General features: G+C 42.8%; 1 protein-coding gene across 1 annotated transcript in view; it reads left to right on the top strand.

The window, feature by feature from the left end:
- Positions 1 to 16,963, top strand: part of CDC42BPB (CDC42 binding protein kinase beta) — a 133,890-nt gene extending 116,927 nt beyond the window's left edge. The window contains 8 exon segments of the mRNA XM_044435862.1: positions 2,731 to 3,327; positions 7,739 to 7,836; positions 7,933 to 8,017; positions 9,054 to 9,171; positions 9,258 to 9,375; positions 11,169 to 11,274; positions 11,359 to 11,429; positions 15,140 to 16,963. Of these exon segments, the coding sequence (XP_044291797.1) occupies positions 2,731 to 3,327; positions 7,739 to 7,836; positions 7,933 to 8,017; positions 9,054 to 9,171; positions 9,258 to 9,375; positions 11,169 to 11,274; positions 11,359 to 11,429; positions 15,140 to 15,271 (1,325 nt within the window). The 3' untranslated portion in view covers positions 15,272 to 16,963.
- The last annotated feature ends 2,234 nt before the right edge of the window (positions 16,964 to 19,197 follow it).

Raw genomic sequence — 19,197 nt, 5'->3', positions numbered from 1 at the left:
TTCCTATTTCATTTGGCAAATATGAACACTTTGCCTTAAGAGGTCATACAATGTAGTTACAGAATGTTTCATTTTAAGTGAAGCACACTGTAATTACAAATTCTTTTTGAAATCCAGTATATTGTGTCTGTTCCACTGTTAGACCTCTTCAACTAGGTCAAAGAATTGTGTGGCGTTACCTTTGATGATACATCATCTTCATGTGGCTTCCCATTTTCCAGGACTTTTCTCCCATTTCTGATTATTTTCCCTTAGAAAAGAAGAGCTACTAAGGAAATAGTCTCTCTAATAGCCCTGATGTGTGTTGACCTTGGAGATACAATTATGTACTTGTTTTCCCTAGATAGGACAAATAGGAATATTTGTTTCTTGATGCTAGGAATCTTAAGTGAGTGTTCCCTCTGCAGCAAGGTGGACCAGCCATGGGTCAATGGCCAATTTCTGATGAACAGAGCACTACCTATATTTTCAACACATGCTGAATTAAGTAGACCTATCTAACAAGGCACTTTTCATCGTCTAAGCAACAGTATAAATTCAGGATCACTAAATATATGTTAAATGTGCCTTTATTTTATTGGCTCCCAAATTCACAGTTCTGTGTTATATGCTATTTAAAACTTACTGGGGAAGCAAACAAAAAAGGAACTTACTTATCCCAAAAGAGAAGAGAATATTCTCAGGTGTCTGGAACAAATTATACACAGCATGTTCTTCAAAGGACTTTCTTTTCTGAATAGCCTGCTTGTATTTCTCAAAATGCATTTAAAAGTCTTTCCAGTGTTGCTTCTTTCTTAAAAAAAAAGCTATTAAATTTATTAGAACCACAAAGACTGCAAGTAGAACAAAAAGAAGCAAGATGCCTGTTTCTTTGGTCTTTTCCTGAGTATGTTTTTCAGGGTGGATAAAAATCATTGTTTAAAAAATTAAAACTTGAAATTTTCTTTTGCATCTAATTTGGATGTTTTAGGCCTGTTAAAAACATCAATAAAATAATAATTGCTTTCTCATTTTGAAAAATAGACTTAAATCTAACATTTGAAACCTACACTTTCTAATTAATGTTTCTGTCCAGTGAAAAGCTTGTTGAACGTGACAAATCAAAGTCATTTTCTCTCCAGAAAGGGGGTGGAATGCACTTCTGTGCTTTTCTGAGTGGTTAGAGTCTCAGGTAAAGGTGCAAAATGAACATCACATTGGGGATTGTCAGGGCAGAAATGAAAAGCATAAAGATCTTGCTGTGAAGAGGGTAGAATTTAATGAACAAAGATTACTTGGTCCTGTATATACTTAGCAGTTCACTTGGATGTCGTGAACCCAGCCACTGTGGCTTATTGCTAGGGTTAGTTAGGCTTAGTAAAACCACACAGAACGGAAGCTTACTATAGGTTGTATCCAACAATGTCATTCTGCCAGCTGATGAAACAGAATTCCCTTTCTCCCTGCAGTGTTTCATGTACCCACAAATGTACTTCAGAATTTAGGGGACACCAGTGGAGATTTTGTGGGTCTGCAGTTTGGAGAAGAAGATGGAGAAATTCTGTTGTGTGACTGGATTTTTGCTTCTGCAACTCTTTTGTTCCTATGTTTCTCTGATTGAAATCACATGTGCAAAGACACAGGCTGGATAGGGCTGTTGTTCACCTTTTTTGTGGTGGTGGTACTGGCCAAGCAAGGCAGCAGGGACAGTGATAACACCAGAGACATTGATTGCATTTGTGTGACACAACAACGCATTGTGGATATCTATCCGTAGTGTGTTGTCATGCTGCTGCCTGGAAGCTGGGTTGTTTTGAGGCAGTAAACCACCTTTACCGTGATGTTTAACCATTATGGTTTATAATGTCATCTGAACCTGGGAGACAGATCCCTGGTCCAGTTAAGTGATGAGTGAGCTGCCTGGCACTTTGGAGCAAACACCACAGCCATTATAGGCATTATAGGCAATCTGAGACAGAGTAGAAAGGAGAAAGAGTAGAAAGGAGTGGTGGAATAAACTGGGGGGGGGGGAGATAAGATAGTATAGTTCAAGTCCCCCCCCCCCAAACTTTGGTCAGAGAAGAACTCATGCCTTTTGGGCATGAAATGATCCTATCAGGAAATACACTGTCCTTGTTGTTTTACAATGTTGCATAAAGTTGTAAATTAACAATTTTTAGTTACCAGATGTGTACCATTGTTGAAGAAGTAAGTGAAGAACTGTCAGTGGCAAACTTAATTCAAATCAGGATTCTTTTGGGGATTTAAAACCATAATGTAATTAATAATTTGGTCTGTGGTTTTATTGGATTGTTCTTGGTTTTGAGCTGTAGTTGTCCTAGTACTCCAATTTTAGCTTGTACTACTGTCTGGGCTGGTTGTTGCTTTATGTTGTATTGTTGGTTTTATTTTTTTTTTCTGTTTTGCCATGGATGGGATTTATTCTATAGAATTTTATTGTGTAACCCTGCTTGAGAGAGCTTTTGCTCTTAAAGGCAGCATAGAAATTTTTCAAAATAAAATGAAGCCATCCCTGCTGTATACTGAGTGCAGTTTCTGGGTTGATGTACAAAAGAAAGAGTCGAGAGTGAAACTTTCATAGTATCCTGTGCCTGGAGTAGAACTATGCTGTCCTCTTCTACTATGGAAATATGCATCAATCCTAAGTAATTGAATTGCTAAAACTCAGTTTGTCACATCCTGTCTCTACTTCTCCTGCTGCTTACTCACCTGAATATGTTGTTCTCACAGTGATCGTCCGAGCTGCTGACTGTAAGAAGGTCTACCAGATAGAGCTTGCTCCCAAAGAGAAAATCATCATCCTTATCTGTGGTCGTAATCATCACGTTCACTTGTATCCCTGGTCCTCCCTGGATGGATCTGAAGGCAGCTTTGATGTTAAGCTTCCTGAAACAAAAGGCTGCCAGTTCATTATTACCGGGACACTGAAGAAGAGCAGTTCAACAAGTTTGTTTGTGGCAGTCAAACGGCAGGTTCTCTGCTATGAGATTCACAGAACTAAACCTTTCCATAAAAAGTTCAATGAAATCCAGGCTCCAGGCAATATACAGTGGATGGCACTGTTCAAAGACAGGCTTTGTGTTGGGTACCCGTCTGGTTTCAGTCTCTTGAACATCCAAGGAGATGGACAGTCTATAAACCTGGTAAATTCCAATGACCCTTCGCTTGCATTCCTCTCACAACAGTCTTTTGATGCCCTTTGTGCTGTGGAGCTCGTCAATGAGGAATACCTGCTTTGCTTCAGCCATTTGGGAGTGTACGTCGATGCGCAAGGTCGAAGGTCACGCTTGCAGGAACTGATGTGGCCTGCAACTCCTGCTGCCTGTAGTATGTATATGTTTTTCTGTTGCTGCATCCCTGTTGCTGCATCACATGTGAAAGTAGTCACCCAGTAACTGCTGTCTTAACAATACAGGTTTAAATCTCCATTTACCAATAGATTATTTTTGATGAGACAAATATAGGCCTATTTGTGGAAGATTGGTCTGTAAGGGCTACTAACCATGAACCTCATGCCCCCATGTGTGAGAGGGAGTATACAACAGTGAGGGAGGACTCCAGACCTAGACTGCCTAGAAGAAGTTAGCCAGCAATTGTGGGGAAAGAGGATGATGGACTTCGGTCTGGTTCAGCAGGGCTTCACCTGTGTTCCTGTGAACTGCTAGTTCTCAGTCACATACATTCCCCAGGATACATGCTATCTCATTCATTGGTTTCCTTCCAAAAATGTTGTTTCATTCATACCAAAGAGCCTAGAGAGAGAGTAAAGCTGGGGGTTACTGGTAAAATACTGAAAACTCCATCCACTTTTCTTATTTTCCTTATTTCAGATTGTAAAAGTTAGACTTTGTCATAATAAGCCACCCCTGATGAAAAGCTGCCCAAGCTCCCTTAAATATAAGGCAGTGCATGTGTTCAGCTTGTGTTGGTTACTCTTTACCCTAGCTTAGCTGCAAAGCCAAGGCAAAGGAAAGGAACAGAGCAAAACTCCATGGGAGCCTTCCTTCCTTCCTTCCTTCCTTCCTTCCTTCCTTCCTTCCTTCCTTCCTTCATTTGATTTCTATCCCACTTTTATCTTATAATAAACTTAAAGTGGCTTAATTCTCCTCCTGGTTGCAATCATATCTGCACATGTGAAGTGAGGTAGGTTGGACTACGAGCCTGCGACTGGCCCAAAGTCACTCAGTTGGCTCCATGGCCAAGTGGGGACTAGAACCCAGCTCACCTGAGTCACAGTGATGGGGGACACCTGAGGCATGTCATGAGTGGAGCCCGCTGGAGCCAGGGGCCAGACTAGATGGCCTGGGAGACCCCTTCTGACTCACTCTGTTTCTGTGAGTCCCAGACCTGTGCTCTTAACCACTGTACCACACTGGCTCCCATTTATAGCACTTGAAATAGAGCCAAAGGCATTTGCAAGGGGAGGGTGGAGAATAGCTGGTAGCTCTTCATCTCGGTTCTGATGGGTGATGGCCTGGGAGGTGTGTTGCCTCCTGGCCCAGTGAGGACTTACTGTGAGAACAGAGCCTCTCATGGGATCTCTCTGCATCACATTTGGATCATTCCTTCTTTAGTCTGCTCCTCTTGAATTTAGTGTAAATTCCATCTCCCAAAGTGAGCCGCAAGCGCATCCTGGACTTCAAGAATGTCTTGGGTGAAAAGATGGAGAGGAGGTCTGGTTTCTGTGTGAATTTGTATCCCTGACCTGTCGCATTGGTTGATAGTGCTAGAACACAAAGGGGCAGTTCCCCTCCTTTTTGGGTAACCTCAATGACCTCCTCTGTGGAACATTGTCATGGTTTGCTCCTTACTGTTTCCTGCCATTTGCTTGTTGTAAGTGATGCCAGGAGACATTTGAGCAGTCAAAAATACTGAAATGTTTAAGAAAGTGAGCACCCATTATTTAGGTCTGGTACTTGTGGAACTCACCACTACAATATGAGGTAAAGGCCGCTAGTTTTAGATGTCTTTCAAAGGAGAGCAGAAAGTCGGTAGCCACCTTTTAAAAATTAATTTGGCAGGCTTCTGCACCTTAGGCAGTTGCATAACAAACAGAGATGCAAAAACAGTACCTTTTCTAGTAATGGGAAATTCTGGGTTAGTCCTACATAGAGTGAACCCATTGAAATGAATAAGAAGTTAGTCACAGAGAACATAATTCCCATTATTCCTATGGTCTACTCTGTGTAAGGCTAACATTAGCTTCTTCCCACTTCACCTTTCTAACACTCATGCAGCTATTTAAGGCACATGACCCTGTCCTTTTTTCTTTATTTGCAACACAAACAAATGACAATAAAAAAGAATCAAAAAGGGGCATGAGGAAATTACAGTCATAAAACATATTGGTAAACAATAATCATTAATGTCTCTCTTGCTATAGGCAATTGAAGTGCTAAATCATTCTTCACCCCCTTTGTGTGTCTTTTTTCTCCTTGCCCATATGATGGGAAATAATCAGGGTGTATTGATAGGTCTATGATATATTTTTTCCCTTTACGTCTCCTTGTTTGTTGTTGCTGTTGTCGTTGCCATTGCAGATAGAAAGATTTTTAAAAGCATGACGGGCTACTGCAGGTTTAGCTGTCTGTAAGGAGCCAGTTAATTCCCCCTGCAGTGAACGCATCACTGATGGCTGTACTCCGACTCCAGCAAAGCCTGTCCTTGATCAAAATAGCAGCTCCTCCAATAGCTGTTAGTTGTGACAGCTAGATTGGAAGCTTCATGCTCAAAAGCATTATGGCTCAGCGACTACCAGGCAGATACATAAAACAATTGCAAAGGCTTTTGCCATCAGGCTGACCAAAAGAATTCTAGATCAGCTGGACCATTGGTTTGGCAAGGCTGTGTTTTCCTGCTTCTTATGCAACACATGAAATTTTTTAACCTGATAGCACAGTGAGCAGGGACCATTGTGCATTAGAACCAGTTAGTCCCCTGTTGGCCACTAGGTTGTCCTAAACTTCTAAAAGTAGAGTTCTTAAATAAGTACCTAGAGCCTTAGTGTGCCATACTTCTCTTTGGAAAACCCACCTATTCTAGAGTTCATATTGCTTCTTTTCTGAGACCATAGACATCACCATTCTACTTTCCTCATTTCTGCCATTTTTTTACATTATTTCCCTACACTGAGAATGGTCTTTTTACCTCACAACAATGTAGATAGAGAAATTTTTTTCAGGAGCATCTATTGACTTCTATCAACTGCTTTTTTCATCCTGGTATCTTTTAAATACAAAGCAGTTTGAGCATGTGTGCTTATTCCCAAAGAATGTTATATCTGACTGCTTGAACAAATGGCCAGTTTTAAGAAAAGGAACAATCCTGAATGAAGACACGTACTATAGCTTGCTTTCTTGACTGCTAGCTGTTTCTTAAATCTGTAGTGCATGCTAGATGTGTCATTTGGCCTGGTCACACACATGTGGCCACCATTTTGACCCTAAAAGAGAGCATGGCTTCTGCCAGGGTCATTCGGTGTTCACAGACTCACTTTTGCCAGGTTTGCACTCAGTGACACCTGAGATTACATATGCAGTTTGGCACCAGTGGTACTGTAGCTCGAAGTGGGTTAAATAACCCATAGTGACCTCTGGCACATCAACTGAACCTGGTCATTACTGAAATGTTGCAAACATTGATGTGGTCCCCATGATTAAATAACCCTGTTGCTTAATTTGTTGACCATGGAATGATTGGGACCAGGTTCAGTCTGCGGACTCCTGACTGCTCTCCCACTTCTGCTTCACAAAACAGCACAGGACTACCCTGTTCCAGAATTGTTCCCCTTGACATCTGGAACCCTGTGTTTTGAGGGAGGAGCAACCCAATGTTTTAACCAGTGCTTTGTCCTTGGATTAAAACTCTGGATTGTTCCTCTCAGCACAAGCCAGAGTCCCACATTTGGATGTCATGGAGCACAACATAGGAACAAAGCAGATTAGGAAGGTGGAAGCATGCAAGAGCAAGCATACTCGATCACTCCCATGCACCTCTAGACATCCCACCCTTAAAAAAACTGAGTTACCTAATCATGCCAAGGGGCTCTGCATATGTTAAAGAATCCCACAATATAGTGTTGACTTTTTGTAGCCTTGCAGTCTTGGAGCATGTCAAAAGAATGACTGCCTCATTAATAGATAGTTGGGTGGCATGTTCGATTGGGCCTAAGAGAGCTGGAACCCAATCCCATGAAATTGCTCAATTGCTTTGAGCCAGGCACCTCCCCTCAGTCTCTGTTTTTTGTCTTTCCTATGGAATAATAACCTGTCTTGCAAATCAGTGGCCAGGGTGACTGGGAAAAGACATGGGCCATCCAAAGCACTAACTAAGTATTACCAAACCTCTGGGTGAGGGGAAGCAGCTTGCTTCACAGTGGCTTAATCTAGTTCCTATTCAGGTAGCACATTTTGTCAAGGTATACCTCTTCAAATAGTGGGGGAGCAAAATGTTTCCTACACACACAAAACTTAGATGTTGGGGAGAAGTGTTCTCTCAGAGTCTGCTTCACGTAGGATTCTGTGCCCCTCCTTCTTTGAGGAGCATTACATGACAGAGATCTGGCCCTGCAGTCCAAAGAGACACAGCTCAGACAAAGATCTGCATCTGCAGAAGCATGTCTCAGAGGTGCTTTTCAAATACATGTGGGCTTGAGAAACGCCAATTACATAAATAGTTGTGATGTGCAATTGTGTCTCAAATGTATGCAGCCATGACAGATTCTGTGTGCTCTCTCTAGGTTGCAATCCATTCTATTTAACGGTCTACAGTGAATATGGTGTGGATGTTTTTAATGTTAACACAATGGAATGGGTACAGACTATCGGCTTAAGAAGGGTAGGTGCTCACCCATCCAGTAAGATAACAGTAATGGCTTACTAGTTGACTGCGTAGAAGATGAATTTTAAGTCCCTTGCTTTGCCTCTGTAACAGATCAGACCCCTAAATGTGGCAGGCACACTGAATCTCCTTAACTGTGAACCTCCTCGACTAATCTACTTCAAGAACAAAATTTCAGGTTGGTGTTTTGGGGACGGGCAGTGGTGTCAGCGGGGAGGTAGAACAAAGAGTGCTTGTTTGGTTGCATTAAGTCGTTTCTGTGATAAGTGTCTCCCGTGCTGAGTTGGAAGAAAAGCAGAAGAAAAATAGCTGTGTAAAATTAGGCTTGCAAGCTTTAAGCAGTGGATTGACCAAGAGCTTCCACTGATTTGGGGGTAAGGCCAGTTGTAGTTAGGGGGCTTATACCAAGGGCACCTGCTTGCTTGGGTTTGGGTTCAGGTCCAAGAATCGTTGCTCCATCAGTGAAAGGATACTGCTGACAGAATAGGACTGCCCTGTCCTCTTCCCACTGCTCCAGTGTCCATCTCTTCCTTTGCTGAGCAGATCTGTTTTAGAGGGACCTACTGGAGAAATTTGGAGGGTGCACAGAATTATGCATCAGGGAGGAGATGATGGGGAAGTACTGCTGTGGAAGCAATTGCCTTTCACTGGCAGAACTGGAGTTCAACATCCAGGCCTTAATTGTATTTTGGTCATGTCATGAAAGCTTAATAGGGAAAGAAAGGTAAAACATTAACAGTGCTTTTTTCTTTTATAAACAATGAATGGCAGCTTTTACTTACTAAGTTGTACTTACGTCAGTTATATCATCCACCATTTTTGGTATCATAAGGAGTTGCATACCAAGAAATTGGGAACATACACTTTTCTCCTAATTATGTGGCTAAGAAGCAGATGATTACTTGATTTGATTTGGGCTGCCTGATATAAAACTGTATCAAACTATGTAGGTTCTACACATGCTAATTCTACAGACATTTAAGAGTTCTAGAAAAGAACGTTTAAAATGTAGAAATTTAGCAGAATTAGATTTAACAATTAGATTCTAAAGATTTGCTTTAGATTGCTAGGTTGCTTTTTGTGGTTCACTGTGGCACTGGGCTTTGCAAAGACTTAGTGAGTATAAATCACCCATTAAGAAATCCTTCTGCTTGAGACTTCTTCCTTTCAGGAAAGCTAGTCTGTATAACTGCGCTATATATTGTGAATTGCAGGAGCTACACTTACTGTGCCAGAAACATCTGACAACAGCAAAAAACAAATGCTTCGCACTAGAAGCAAAAGAAGATTTGTCTTTAAAGTCCCTGAGGAGGAAAGAATACAGCAAAGGCGGTATGTCTCTCTCTCTCTTTCATTCCACTGGTACAAATGAAGATCTCCTTATGCAAAATCAACATTTTATGTCCTTGTTGATTTAGAGAGATGCTCCGAGACCCTGAGCTCAGATCCAGGATGATTTCTAACCCAACCAATTTCAACCATGTGGCTCATATGGGACCAGGCGATGGAATGCAAGTCCTCATGGATCTCCCATTGGTACAGTTTTTGTTCCTGGGGAAAGGGTTTGTGCAAGCTTCGGTTCAACTGCATTTGTGGGACAAGCTGGCAGAGGGCTTTAGAGTTTGAAGAGAACGCCGTTCGCTTTCCAAGAGACAATTTTAATCTTTAATTAGCCTCAAATGTCTCCAAGAAGATATGAGCAGCAGGCTTTGGTCTCCCATGCTATCTCCCCCACTTCCAGCTCTCCTCATCAAGGGGTGACCTGAATAACAAAATGTATCATCTCATGGTTCTCCTGGAATCACAGTCGGTCCCAAGCAAGCAGGGGAGGAAGCAAGCAAGCACATCCTGTGTACCTAATCTAATTCTAGAGCAGGAGGAAGAGAAATACCTGCGCAGGCCCTGTAAAAGCTGTTTCAAGAATGCCACCACACCACACAGAATGCTGAAAACCAGCAAGCATCACTGTCAGGAGTGTGATAGTTTTGTCTAAATAACTGTTATTCCCTCCTTCCTTTTTCTTGTTTGTCTTGTCTGAAATAACAGAATGAATGTCCTTCCCCTTCATCCTTCTGACACTCTGCTCTGATACCACCTCCAGCCCGCTTTGAGCATGTCTATCACATGAGCCCTATCTCTGCTTAAAATCTTTCTCCAGAGTGACCCTTCTTCCTCACTGCCTTTCTCTGCCTCATGTCCCTCCTCTGCTTCTGTAGCAAGGGAACTGCAGTGGATGGTGATGTCCTGCATTGGGCCAACCTGGCACCATTATAGCAAGCATCCAGGGAGAGTTGTGAGACTAACACTTGCAGGAATGACTTCCCTCTGTGTGCATAAGCTTGTGCTTTCTGTCCAGAATTTTGCGCTCGAGACAGCAGGTCATCACTCCTCAATCTAAGCAGTAGTATTCTGCAGTAACCCCATTTCAGGGTAGGATAAGTATGTATGTATCCTTCCAACAGCAGGAGCCAGAAGGAAAGCTCATTGGAGAACACCCTAAACGTTTTCATCATACCATAACTGCCAATCTTTCATCACATCCAATATAGCTTAATTGAAAAAGAGACCATTCTCAGATGTTTATAACTGAGAAAACATAGGGGGCATGATCTGCAGTCAGACTTCATTACTGATCCTGTAGAATATCCAACCCTCATAATACATTGGTAATATCAGTAAGTATCCGAAATCAACCGGATTGAGTCAAATTCTCTAGGTGGGTTGTTGGTTTTTTTAGCAGAAATACAAACGTATAAAATAAAATTCTTTTATCAAACCTAAAAGAAGATAGTGACCCAGTTTGCATGATCGTGGCAGCTGAAACAAACCCCTGTGACTTGCAGCAGCATCCAAACCGAGGCAGTCCTGGGCTAGCCCATGGGCTTGTTTTGGCCACCTTTGCAAACAGCCGCTGTGTTGTACCTTTGGCTATATATTCACCTGTAGAGAGGGGGAAAGCTTATAAAACAAAAAAGGTAGTTCATATGACTCATTTATGCAGACTTGGATGTCATTGGGTTTAGTTATTCTGCCTTGAGCTGCTGGAAGGAAATCTGCCTGACTCCTCAATTTTCCATTTGCTCTTTTGTGGGATCAAGTGGATGAACCAGGACTTTGTTGATTTCTTCAAATGACATAGTTTTGTGTCACATGGGTTCTCATTAGTCAAGTGAAGTAACTTTATAAAAATGACACCATATAAACCACACTGAATACCAGAATACTTCTTTTTAAAGTGTTCTTCAAACCTGTGCTAGGAGCTTCAGAGAAAAGAAACTTGTGCTGAAAGTGTTTTTGTCTAATCGGCTGTGTCTACATTTCTGCAGCAGGGCATTGTACCTTCATCACAAGATGAAAAGGCCTGTCCTCCCACAAGCAGCGTTTCACGCCAAGCTCCTCAGAGAAACAAAAGCTACATTTCGTGGCCATCTTCAAGTAAGGATAGAAACAGACCTATTCATAGGCCATAGTTTTATAATCCTTTCACAGGAGAGAGTCTCAAATATCTCTGCCTTGCAGGTGGCAGTGACCTAGGAGCAGCCATGCCTTTACGAAGTATGTCTGATCCAGACCAGGAGTTTGACAAAGAGGTGAGAACTAACTGTATGTACCTTTTGGCCCCAGATTGTCATACAGGAAGGCCCCTCCTATGAGCATGGCAATTATTGTGTTGTGTGTGCCCCTTGCTGCATAAGCAGAATGCCTGGTCCCAGCATTCCCAACACTCCAGAAACCTGGATCTGAGATGCCAATCACTGCAATTGGTTCCCAGCCTGACATTATGTAGTTTTGTTCATAGAAACTGCCTCTGTGTTGATTTTGCCCCATGAAGACAGCAAACAGCACAGATCTGCAGAAAGACCAGGGGGAGTGTCACCATTATGGGACTCCACAAGAAACAGGTTTGCCATGGAGGTGTTGTTGAGGATTGCCCAGCAACTCCCCATACCTGCCAGGTGTTATGCTGGCTTTCATTTAATATACTCAGATTTGTGTATGTTTGTTTATAGATAACTTATCAAACTCCAGGTAGTTCAGCTCCATGGCCTGTTGCCTTATCAGAACTCTCTCCCTGGCTGATCTTGTCTAAATAATTGGGTTAGACAAACTTGCTGTTTACACCCACAGGAAGATCTTGTCAACCATTTCTCCCTGAGATATCGCCTTTTAATCTGTGAGCTAAATATAAATTCTTCCTTCCCCAATTAAATTGACTGCCACAGTAGCAGTTCTGCTGTGAAGTTGTACATTGTGAAGAGTTCGCTGCATTCCAAAACACTGGGAAACTGTCCAAGCAGCCGGCTGAGAGAAAAGGGAAGGGCCGCACACCAAATACCAGCAGTCAGCAGAAGCTCCTCACTGACTGTCCAGCTAATACTTCATTTTGGGAATGTGTTTTAGTGTCCCTGACAGCATTTGACTGTTTTTGCATTGCCGTCAGAAATCTTCAGCACTTGGGTTGTCAGGACTGTCACATGAGCAATCAGTGAACAAGTCCATAATGTGTCTGACAGATGACTTTTGACTTTGCTTTTCCATCAGGCTTGAGGTCCAAAGTATGCTTGGTGCACAATGGAGTGCTCCTTTCGTTTGCTTGCTAGCTAGCTAGCTAGCTAGCTAATAAAAAGCACAATTCCTAAGCTGCAAACAAGAGTGGGAAGAGCAGTGGAGATACTGCTTTTAAAACTTTTCCATCCTGCACTACATCTGTGGTCCAACCTGGGGATAAAATGCCCAGAATAAGGTGGTAGGGATAAGATGCATGTGGAAGAAAACAACTTGGAAGAAATCTCAAGGAGACAAATACTATGATGGGAAAGCTATTACAATCTTTTTCCCAACAGGGGAGCTACACAACTATCTGTCCTGTATATTTTGACCTTTATAACACAGTCTTGAGCATGTTAACTCAGCCAGCCTGAGCATGATAATGCACTTGGGATAACAACTTTAATCAGTAAGAATGCACAGGTCAGTGACAGAGAAAATGCAAAAGATTCGTAGTCAGTCAGTGGCTTTTCCCAGTCAAAGAGAATCTCAGGGAAAGACATCTGCATGCTGTTTTGAGACACAGTTCGTTAGGGCAGATAGAACTGGTCTCAAAAGCTGGTCTCTCTCCATTCTCTGCACCAGAATTCTGGATGTTGGCAAAACAAGTCCATGAAGGATTCTGTGGCCTCCTGTCCAGGTACAGATAAAACCTGTGTGAGAACTCACTTGGTTTGATTAGTTAGCTGTTTTGCTTTTGTGGTTTGCAGGTTGGACCAAGTGGACAATTTGTACACGAGTTGGCCTGTAGACAAATGAGTAATCCTAAGTGCATAAAAAGCCTGTGGACTGTGTAGTTTTTCAGATTACTGTTCATTTATGTAGTGCCATTAATGTATGCGATACATTATAGAAAAAAATGACTTTAGAAAAAAAGTGACTGCCTCCAAAATCTCAAACTTTGTATTTCAACAGAGGGAAAGGAGAGAAGGAAAGCAGCAAGGACAGTAAGGTTAAGATCTCTGGGTGGTAAGAATGCAGATCGTTTGTTGAGGAAGCGGCACATTCCACCTATTTGCTGTCCAGTCAGGTGTAATGTTTTGATACTAGCGTACAAAGACCTAGATATCTTGGGTCCAGGATACCTAAGAGGAAGCTCCCTGACCAACCTACCTGGTCACTGAGGTCATCAAATGGCATGTCCCTGGTGTAACTTAGTGTCCTGCAGCAGCAGGGGGCTGGACCTGATGGCCTTCTAGCCCCTTCCAACTCTACTATTCTGTGACTCTGAGGCATATGGCCTGACTGGAGTCTACCTGGAAAAGAGCCCTCAGTGTGGGACCCCCTTTCTGGCGCTCTCTGCCTCTGCAGGTCAGACTGGCACCAACAGCATGGTGTTTCTGGTGCCTCCTGAAGATACCTTTATTTCAGGAGGGCTTCCTTGCTAACGAGCCACAGTTTTTATTGATACTCTGTTCTAGTCTTTCTATCCTTCTGTCTTCTATTTATTGTTCACTGCTCTGGAATCTGTGTAGATGCGGAGTAGCATAGAAATGTCGTAAAAATGAATTCTGGAATAAAGCCAGAGTCTTTCTAGGAAAAATGAATTATGGGGAGGAGTTGGAAGGAAGAGATGGCACCACATAGGTCACATCTCCCCACATTTTGGGGGCCTGTGGGTGCATTTGAAAATTTGAGAAACTGTTGTTGGCAGCCCATAAGATCAGTGGATGGCCACTTCAGTGTCTGCCTGTCAAGACTATGGATATTACGCTGCATTTTATTCAGCATATGCTTTGACAATGTCCAGGAGTTTCTTCTTTTTGGGAGGTAGTAATTATAAAGATAAATTTTGTACTGAAACAGTCTTTAATATTCACTGGTTTATATACTCTTTTAAATTATATACCTGCTTCATGGAAATGAATAAGTAGAAAGAGAAATTTATTCTTTTAATCCTTTTGACAACTGATAGATTGATATTATGGAAATGATAGGATAAACAGTGGCTTCTTACAATGTGGTGCATTAAGAACTTTATGGTATTTTCAGTATACGAACTTCTGGGATACAGATGCCAATGTCAAATGGATATCTGCTTGGCACCATGTTTGTTGACACCTATGCATAGTTGCTAGAAATGTACACCCATTTATGTATAATTTTTAAAAAATAGAATATTTTTAATAAATACCACTGGGGACCCCTGAGAAAGATTTTCTGGCAGCAGTAAGGCAGCTGGGGAACAATCATAGGCATATATTTCTAAGCTTGTTAGGCAGCTACAGGATGTCTTCAGAACCTCGCTCATGGTGGCGTGTAGTTGCATGTGGCCTGAGCAGTAGGGCTGCCCCAGCTTCAGCACACTCTGTGCTCTTAGACATAAAACACTGAGTACCTGAGTTGTATAGCCAACATATAGTTGCATGGAGCAGAACCAACATTGCAGAGCTGATAAATTGTCAGTGGGGGACAGATGGTGTGGGTGGGGGATTAGGAAAAAATCAGTTTGCATAAGGTTTTGGTCTTTTACCTACAAAGGTTTGTCTGTAATGGCTTCGGTTGTGAGGGCCTGTTTGATCCCTTATCTGTTACATGACAAGCTTGGATACTTTTTTGAAACGCTAGTCAAATTGTTCCGGGGGGGGGGGCGGGTATTAGGGGTGTATAGGATTGGAGGTGCTGCTTTTTCAGGTGCCCTTGCAATTGCTGTGGTGCTTACATCCTTCCAATCAGATACATCACCGTGTTCTAGGAGCTTAAAATGTAGGGTGTCCAGGAAATATCATTGCGCTGTTTTTCTTTTTCACAGCCTGATTCGGATTCTACCAAACACTCTACTCCTTCCAACAGCTCTAACCCAAGTGGCCCTCCAAGTCCCAACTCTCCGCATAGGAATCAGCTTTCACTAGACGGATTGGACCAGTCCACCTGTGACGCATAACACTACAGCTCCCCCTCCCCACTTTCTCATTCGGGATCATCTACTACTCTGTGGAGTATTCAAGAGCAGGACGTCTCTCTTGAGCAACTGTGCCAAGACTGATACTGGATTTCTAGTGTTGCACAAAAGTAAATTGTATATCTAGATTGTAGATTTGGGGGTGGGAGGCTTTAAAAAGGATGAAAGAGTTCTTCACTTCTATGGTGATCAAGTTGTGGGATTTTTTTAAAATGCAAAACTATTCATTCTTAAAGCTGCAATGGATTCATTTCTACATGACAGTGATACTCCTGTGGCAGACCCTAAAGGCTACCGGTGAACAGTCTGCATACTTGCGCTGGAAAAAAATAGAGCAGAGATGCCGGTGGTTTTTACTACTATACAGTGTCAGGAATGTTGTTTTTCTATAGGGTGGTGTTTTGTCTCCCTAATAGGAAATCCTTCTAGCAGAAAGATCAGACTTTTGGGTGGGAAGTAAAAGCAGACTAGTTACATCCTTGGCTAAATATATTCTGAATATATTCTGTTTGTTTTGTTTTTCCAGAGTTTAGGAGAATGATAGAAAGCTGTAAGGCCATTCCCAACAACAGTAGAATATTTCAGGAAGTTGAAAACTGATGTTCTAGTTTGTGGCCTTTTAACTTATTTAGCCTTTACATACATTCTCAGCTTTGTAAATTTCTTTCTCCTGACTTTTTAGTCATGTACATAAAACTAGTAACAGTAACATTTTATCCATTCCCTGCTTTTTTAGACCTTGTTAGCCAGGGCAGGGCTTTTTTTAAAGAAACCTAAGTAAAATACTGCTGTAAAACCAGTTTTACTCTGTTTTTCCTGCTATCCATCTTCTCAGACATTCTTGTAATTTCTCTTGTGGGGGAGGGGGGTCAGTGTAAAATATACACTACATTAAAGAAGTAGCTGCTTGTACGAAGGGGTTGTGTTAATACTTAAACCATCGGTCCATTATTACTGGTAACCAAAGTGGAAACATTGAAGGATGTGTGTATGAGGAAACCTCATTGTCTTTTTTCCTTCCTTCCCCTGTTCATTGTATCCTTACCTGCATGAAGAACCCCATGATTGCTAATCAAAAGTATTGATCATGCAGGGGAAGAAATGCACAGCACAGTCCTGTATTTTGCTACGGCCCGTGTGCAGCGGTGACATATTCCGTGGATATTTAATCTCATGCTTCCATGTACTATACATTTAGTAATTCTCCCTGCCCCCACAAAAAAATCGTGATCATGTTTCATTTAAAAGCGTGTAATTAATTCTGTGGCTGGCATATCCAGTTTGTCACTGTCACACTCGTTGTGCCTTCTGTGCCAATTTGATGACGGTTGGATGTCGGTTGTTTTAAAATCTGGTTTCTGTGGGCTAATGCGACACCAATGGCTAATACTCTTTCCTGAAACACTGTATGGGACGTGCACTTATCTCTAGTTTAAACCAAGTGGTTCTAGTCAACATTTAATCCTGTTACATTAAGTGTTTGACCACACTCGCTCTGTCTCCGATTCTTGATCAATTAAGCTCAGTTTGAGCTGGACACTACTGCTTTCGGGGTTTTCTGGTTTTTACTCTTTTTTTTAATGTAAGTCTAAAGTCTTTGTAATTATTGAATTGTGAGAACATTTTTGAATAATTACTTCTCAATAAAGCAGAAGAGGGAGGTTTTAAAAAGTTCCCAGTGGTCCTGTTTCTTTGGCCAGGCAAGCGTGCAAACCCCCTCGTTTCATGTGAAAGGCCCCAAGACATGATTGGACTCTGCTCCCTAGAAAAAGAAGAAAAAGCAAACCATATGCATTCTAATTTGAAAGGGCTTAAGTGGCTACTCAGAGGAGGAGAAAGGCAGTGGCAGCTGCTAGCGAGGGGAGAAAACTTGGTGCCCTGGATGCCACAGCTAGCCACCATCTCTCAGTCCTTGCAGGCAGTGTGGCAACGGCCTGTGGTCTCTCTCACTTGCTTCCTGTGGCACGGAGCCAAGGGCCAGTCAGTGCAATGGAAGGCAGATCCTAAGGTATACAAAAGGTGGCCTGGCGGAAGTTCTAAGCAGATAAAGAGTTAATGTAGCCAAACAGACACACTCAGAGGGTACTTACCTTTCCTTTTCCGCAGTGTAAATGGGGCATTATGAGCCATTGCCAGCAACTCTCATGCCTCTTTTGCAATTAATGCTCTGTTGAAGTCAGTGCTGGAATTGTAACAGCTGTTAAGAACTACTTGGTCTTTTTTCACTGACTTGCTGCAGTATATTTTAGGCAGTCCAGAAAAATAAGTGGGGGGTTTGGTGGCAGGGAGCCTAGAATTAGATTCAGAGATTACAGCATCCTGCATCTCCTAAGGCACGTTCTCGCCTGCAAAAGCTTCCAGTAAATCTGATTGTCCATAAAGTACTACAAGATTTTTGGTCGAATTTGCTGTAACAGACTCGTCACCACTGCTCTGCAGGATAGAATTTGAACTGTGTGGATCATAGCATCAAATCACACACAACTTGTTCCAAGTTGCATCGCAGTCACAGAAGAATCCAGATGAGTGCAGTGCACTGAGATGACAGTGAGAAGGGAGTTTAAACTATCCTTTCCTCTTCAACCTGGGGACAGTATGTAGCTGGAAAACTGCCAGTTTAATGCAGCATGTGGAAACAAGTAACAGCTGGAGGATGGGCGGGAGCTCACAACTTGCTAATCTTGTTCTTTGAAGGCAACTCTTGCTGAAATGGGGTATCCTTGCAAGTCGGCGCTGTACATTGACTCAGGCACAACGAGGGCAAGGTGTCTAAAATAGACCAAGTGCGGCACTGTTCTGTTAGCTTTAGCTCTGGCACTTCAGGGCCCACTTGCCACCTCTCCATCATACCCTCAAAAGTCGCGTCAGTGCTGGGTAGCAGTTGTGATTAATCTGGGACTGCTGTGAATTCATTTTCGCACCAGGCTCTTCTCGGACTTGATGCACTTTCCTGAACAAAGTGAAAGTTGTCTCTGAGCAAATAGACACTTGAAAGACTATAGTTCTCAGTAAGTTCACCACACTGATGGAGATGAATGACAACTAACCTCGGATTTTAAACCGAAGAAGCATCCCCACCCAAGAACGTAGAGGTATGCGATCATGAACGAGAGAGGCAGTGTGTTGTAATGGTTAGAGTGCTAGACTGGGACTGCAGGGAAGCCGTGAGGTTCCCTGACTGACTGGACCAGTGGCTGGCTCTCAGCCTAAGGATAAAATGGAGACCAGGGTTATACAGGCTTGCGGGATAGAAATGTGGTGCAGCCCTTTTGGAACCACTGTCCTGTTACCTTCGGCCTGCAAGGTGGCAGCCTTGGCCACCACGTGCCACTGCAGCACAAGGCATGGTCCCTCCCCGCTGGTGGAGCTGATGGGAGTCGCAGTCCATCAGCACCTGGAGAACCTTGTGTGCGCCACTTCTGCTTCAAATAGAAGGCTGTGGCTTCCTTTATGGGGTCCATCCATCTTGTAGTTGGTCTCCCATTTCATCTTCTGCCTTCGATGGTCCCTAGCATTACCGTCTTCTCCAGTGACTCTTGCCTTCCAAAGTGTGACAGCCTCAGTTTTATCTTTTCTGAATCCTGGGACTGGCACTGATGGATTCTCCCATCTGATAATCGTCTGCTGGCTTGTTTGGGGGCTTCCTGGGAAGTTGCACACAGACTCAACCAGAAGGGGGACCACTGAATACAAGAAGCTGCTCGCCATCTGGTGCTCCAAACCCTTCATTACCAAAGCAATGTTTTCCCTTGTGTCAGTGCACTCAGGACCATACTGATCACAGCAGCGTCGCTCCGGGCATTGCATTCTTGGGGGTGCTGCTGGGTGAAACCACCAGAGAAGCTCTTTGGATCTGGAGAGTTGCACCATAGCAATGGTGCTCTTTCAAGGACGCAACCTTGTTTTCT

The sequence above is a fragment of the Varanus komodoensis genome, unplaced genomic scaffold, assembly GCF_004798865.1.
Source record: "Varanus komodoensis strain SLA01 unplaced genomic scaffold, ASM479886v1 scaffold3, whole genome shotgun sequence".
Classification (NCBI taxonomy): domain Eukaryota; kingdom Metazoa; phylum Chordata; class Lepidosauria; order Squamata; family Varanidae; genus Varanus; species Varanus komodoensis.
Note: the sequence above shows the minus strand (reverse complement) of the source record. Positions and strands in the feature narration are given on the sequence as shown.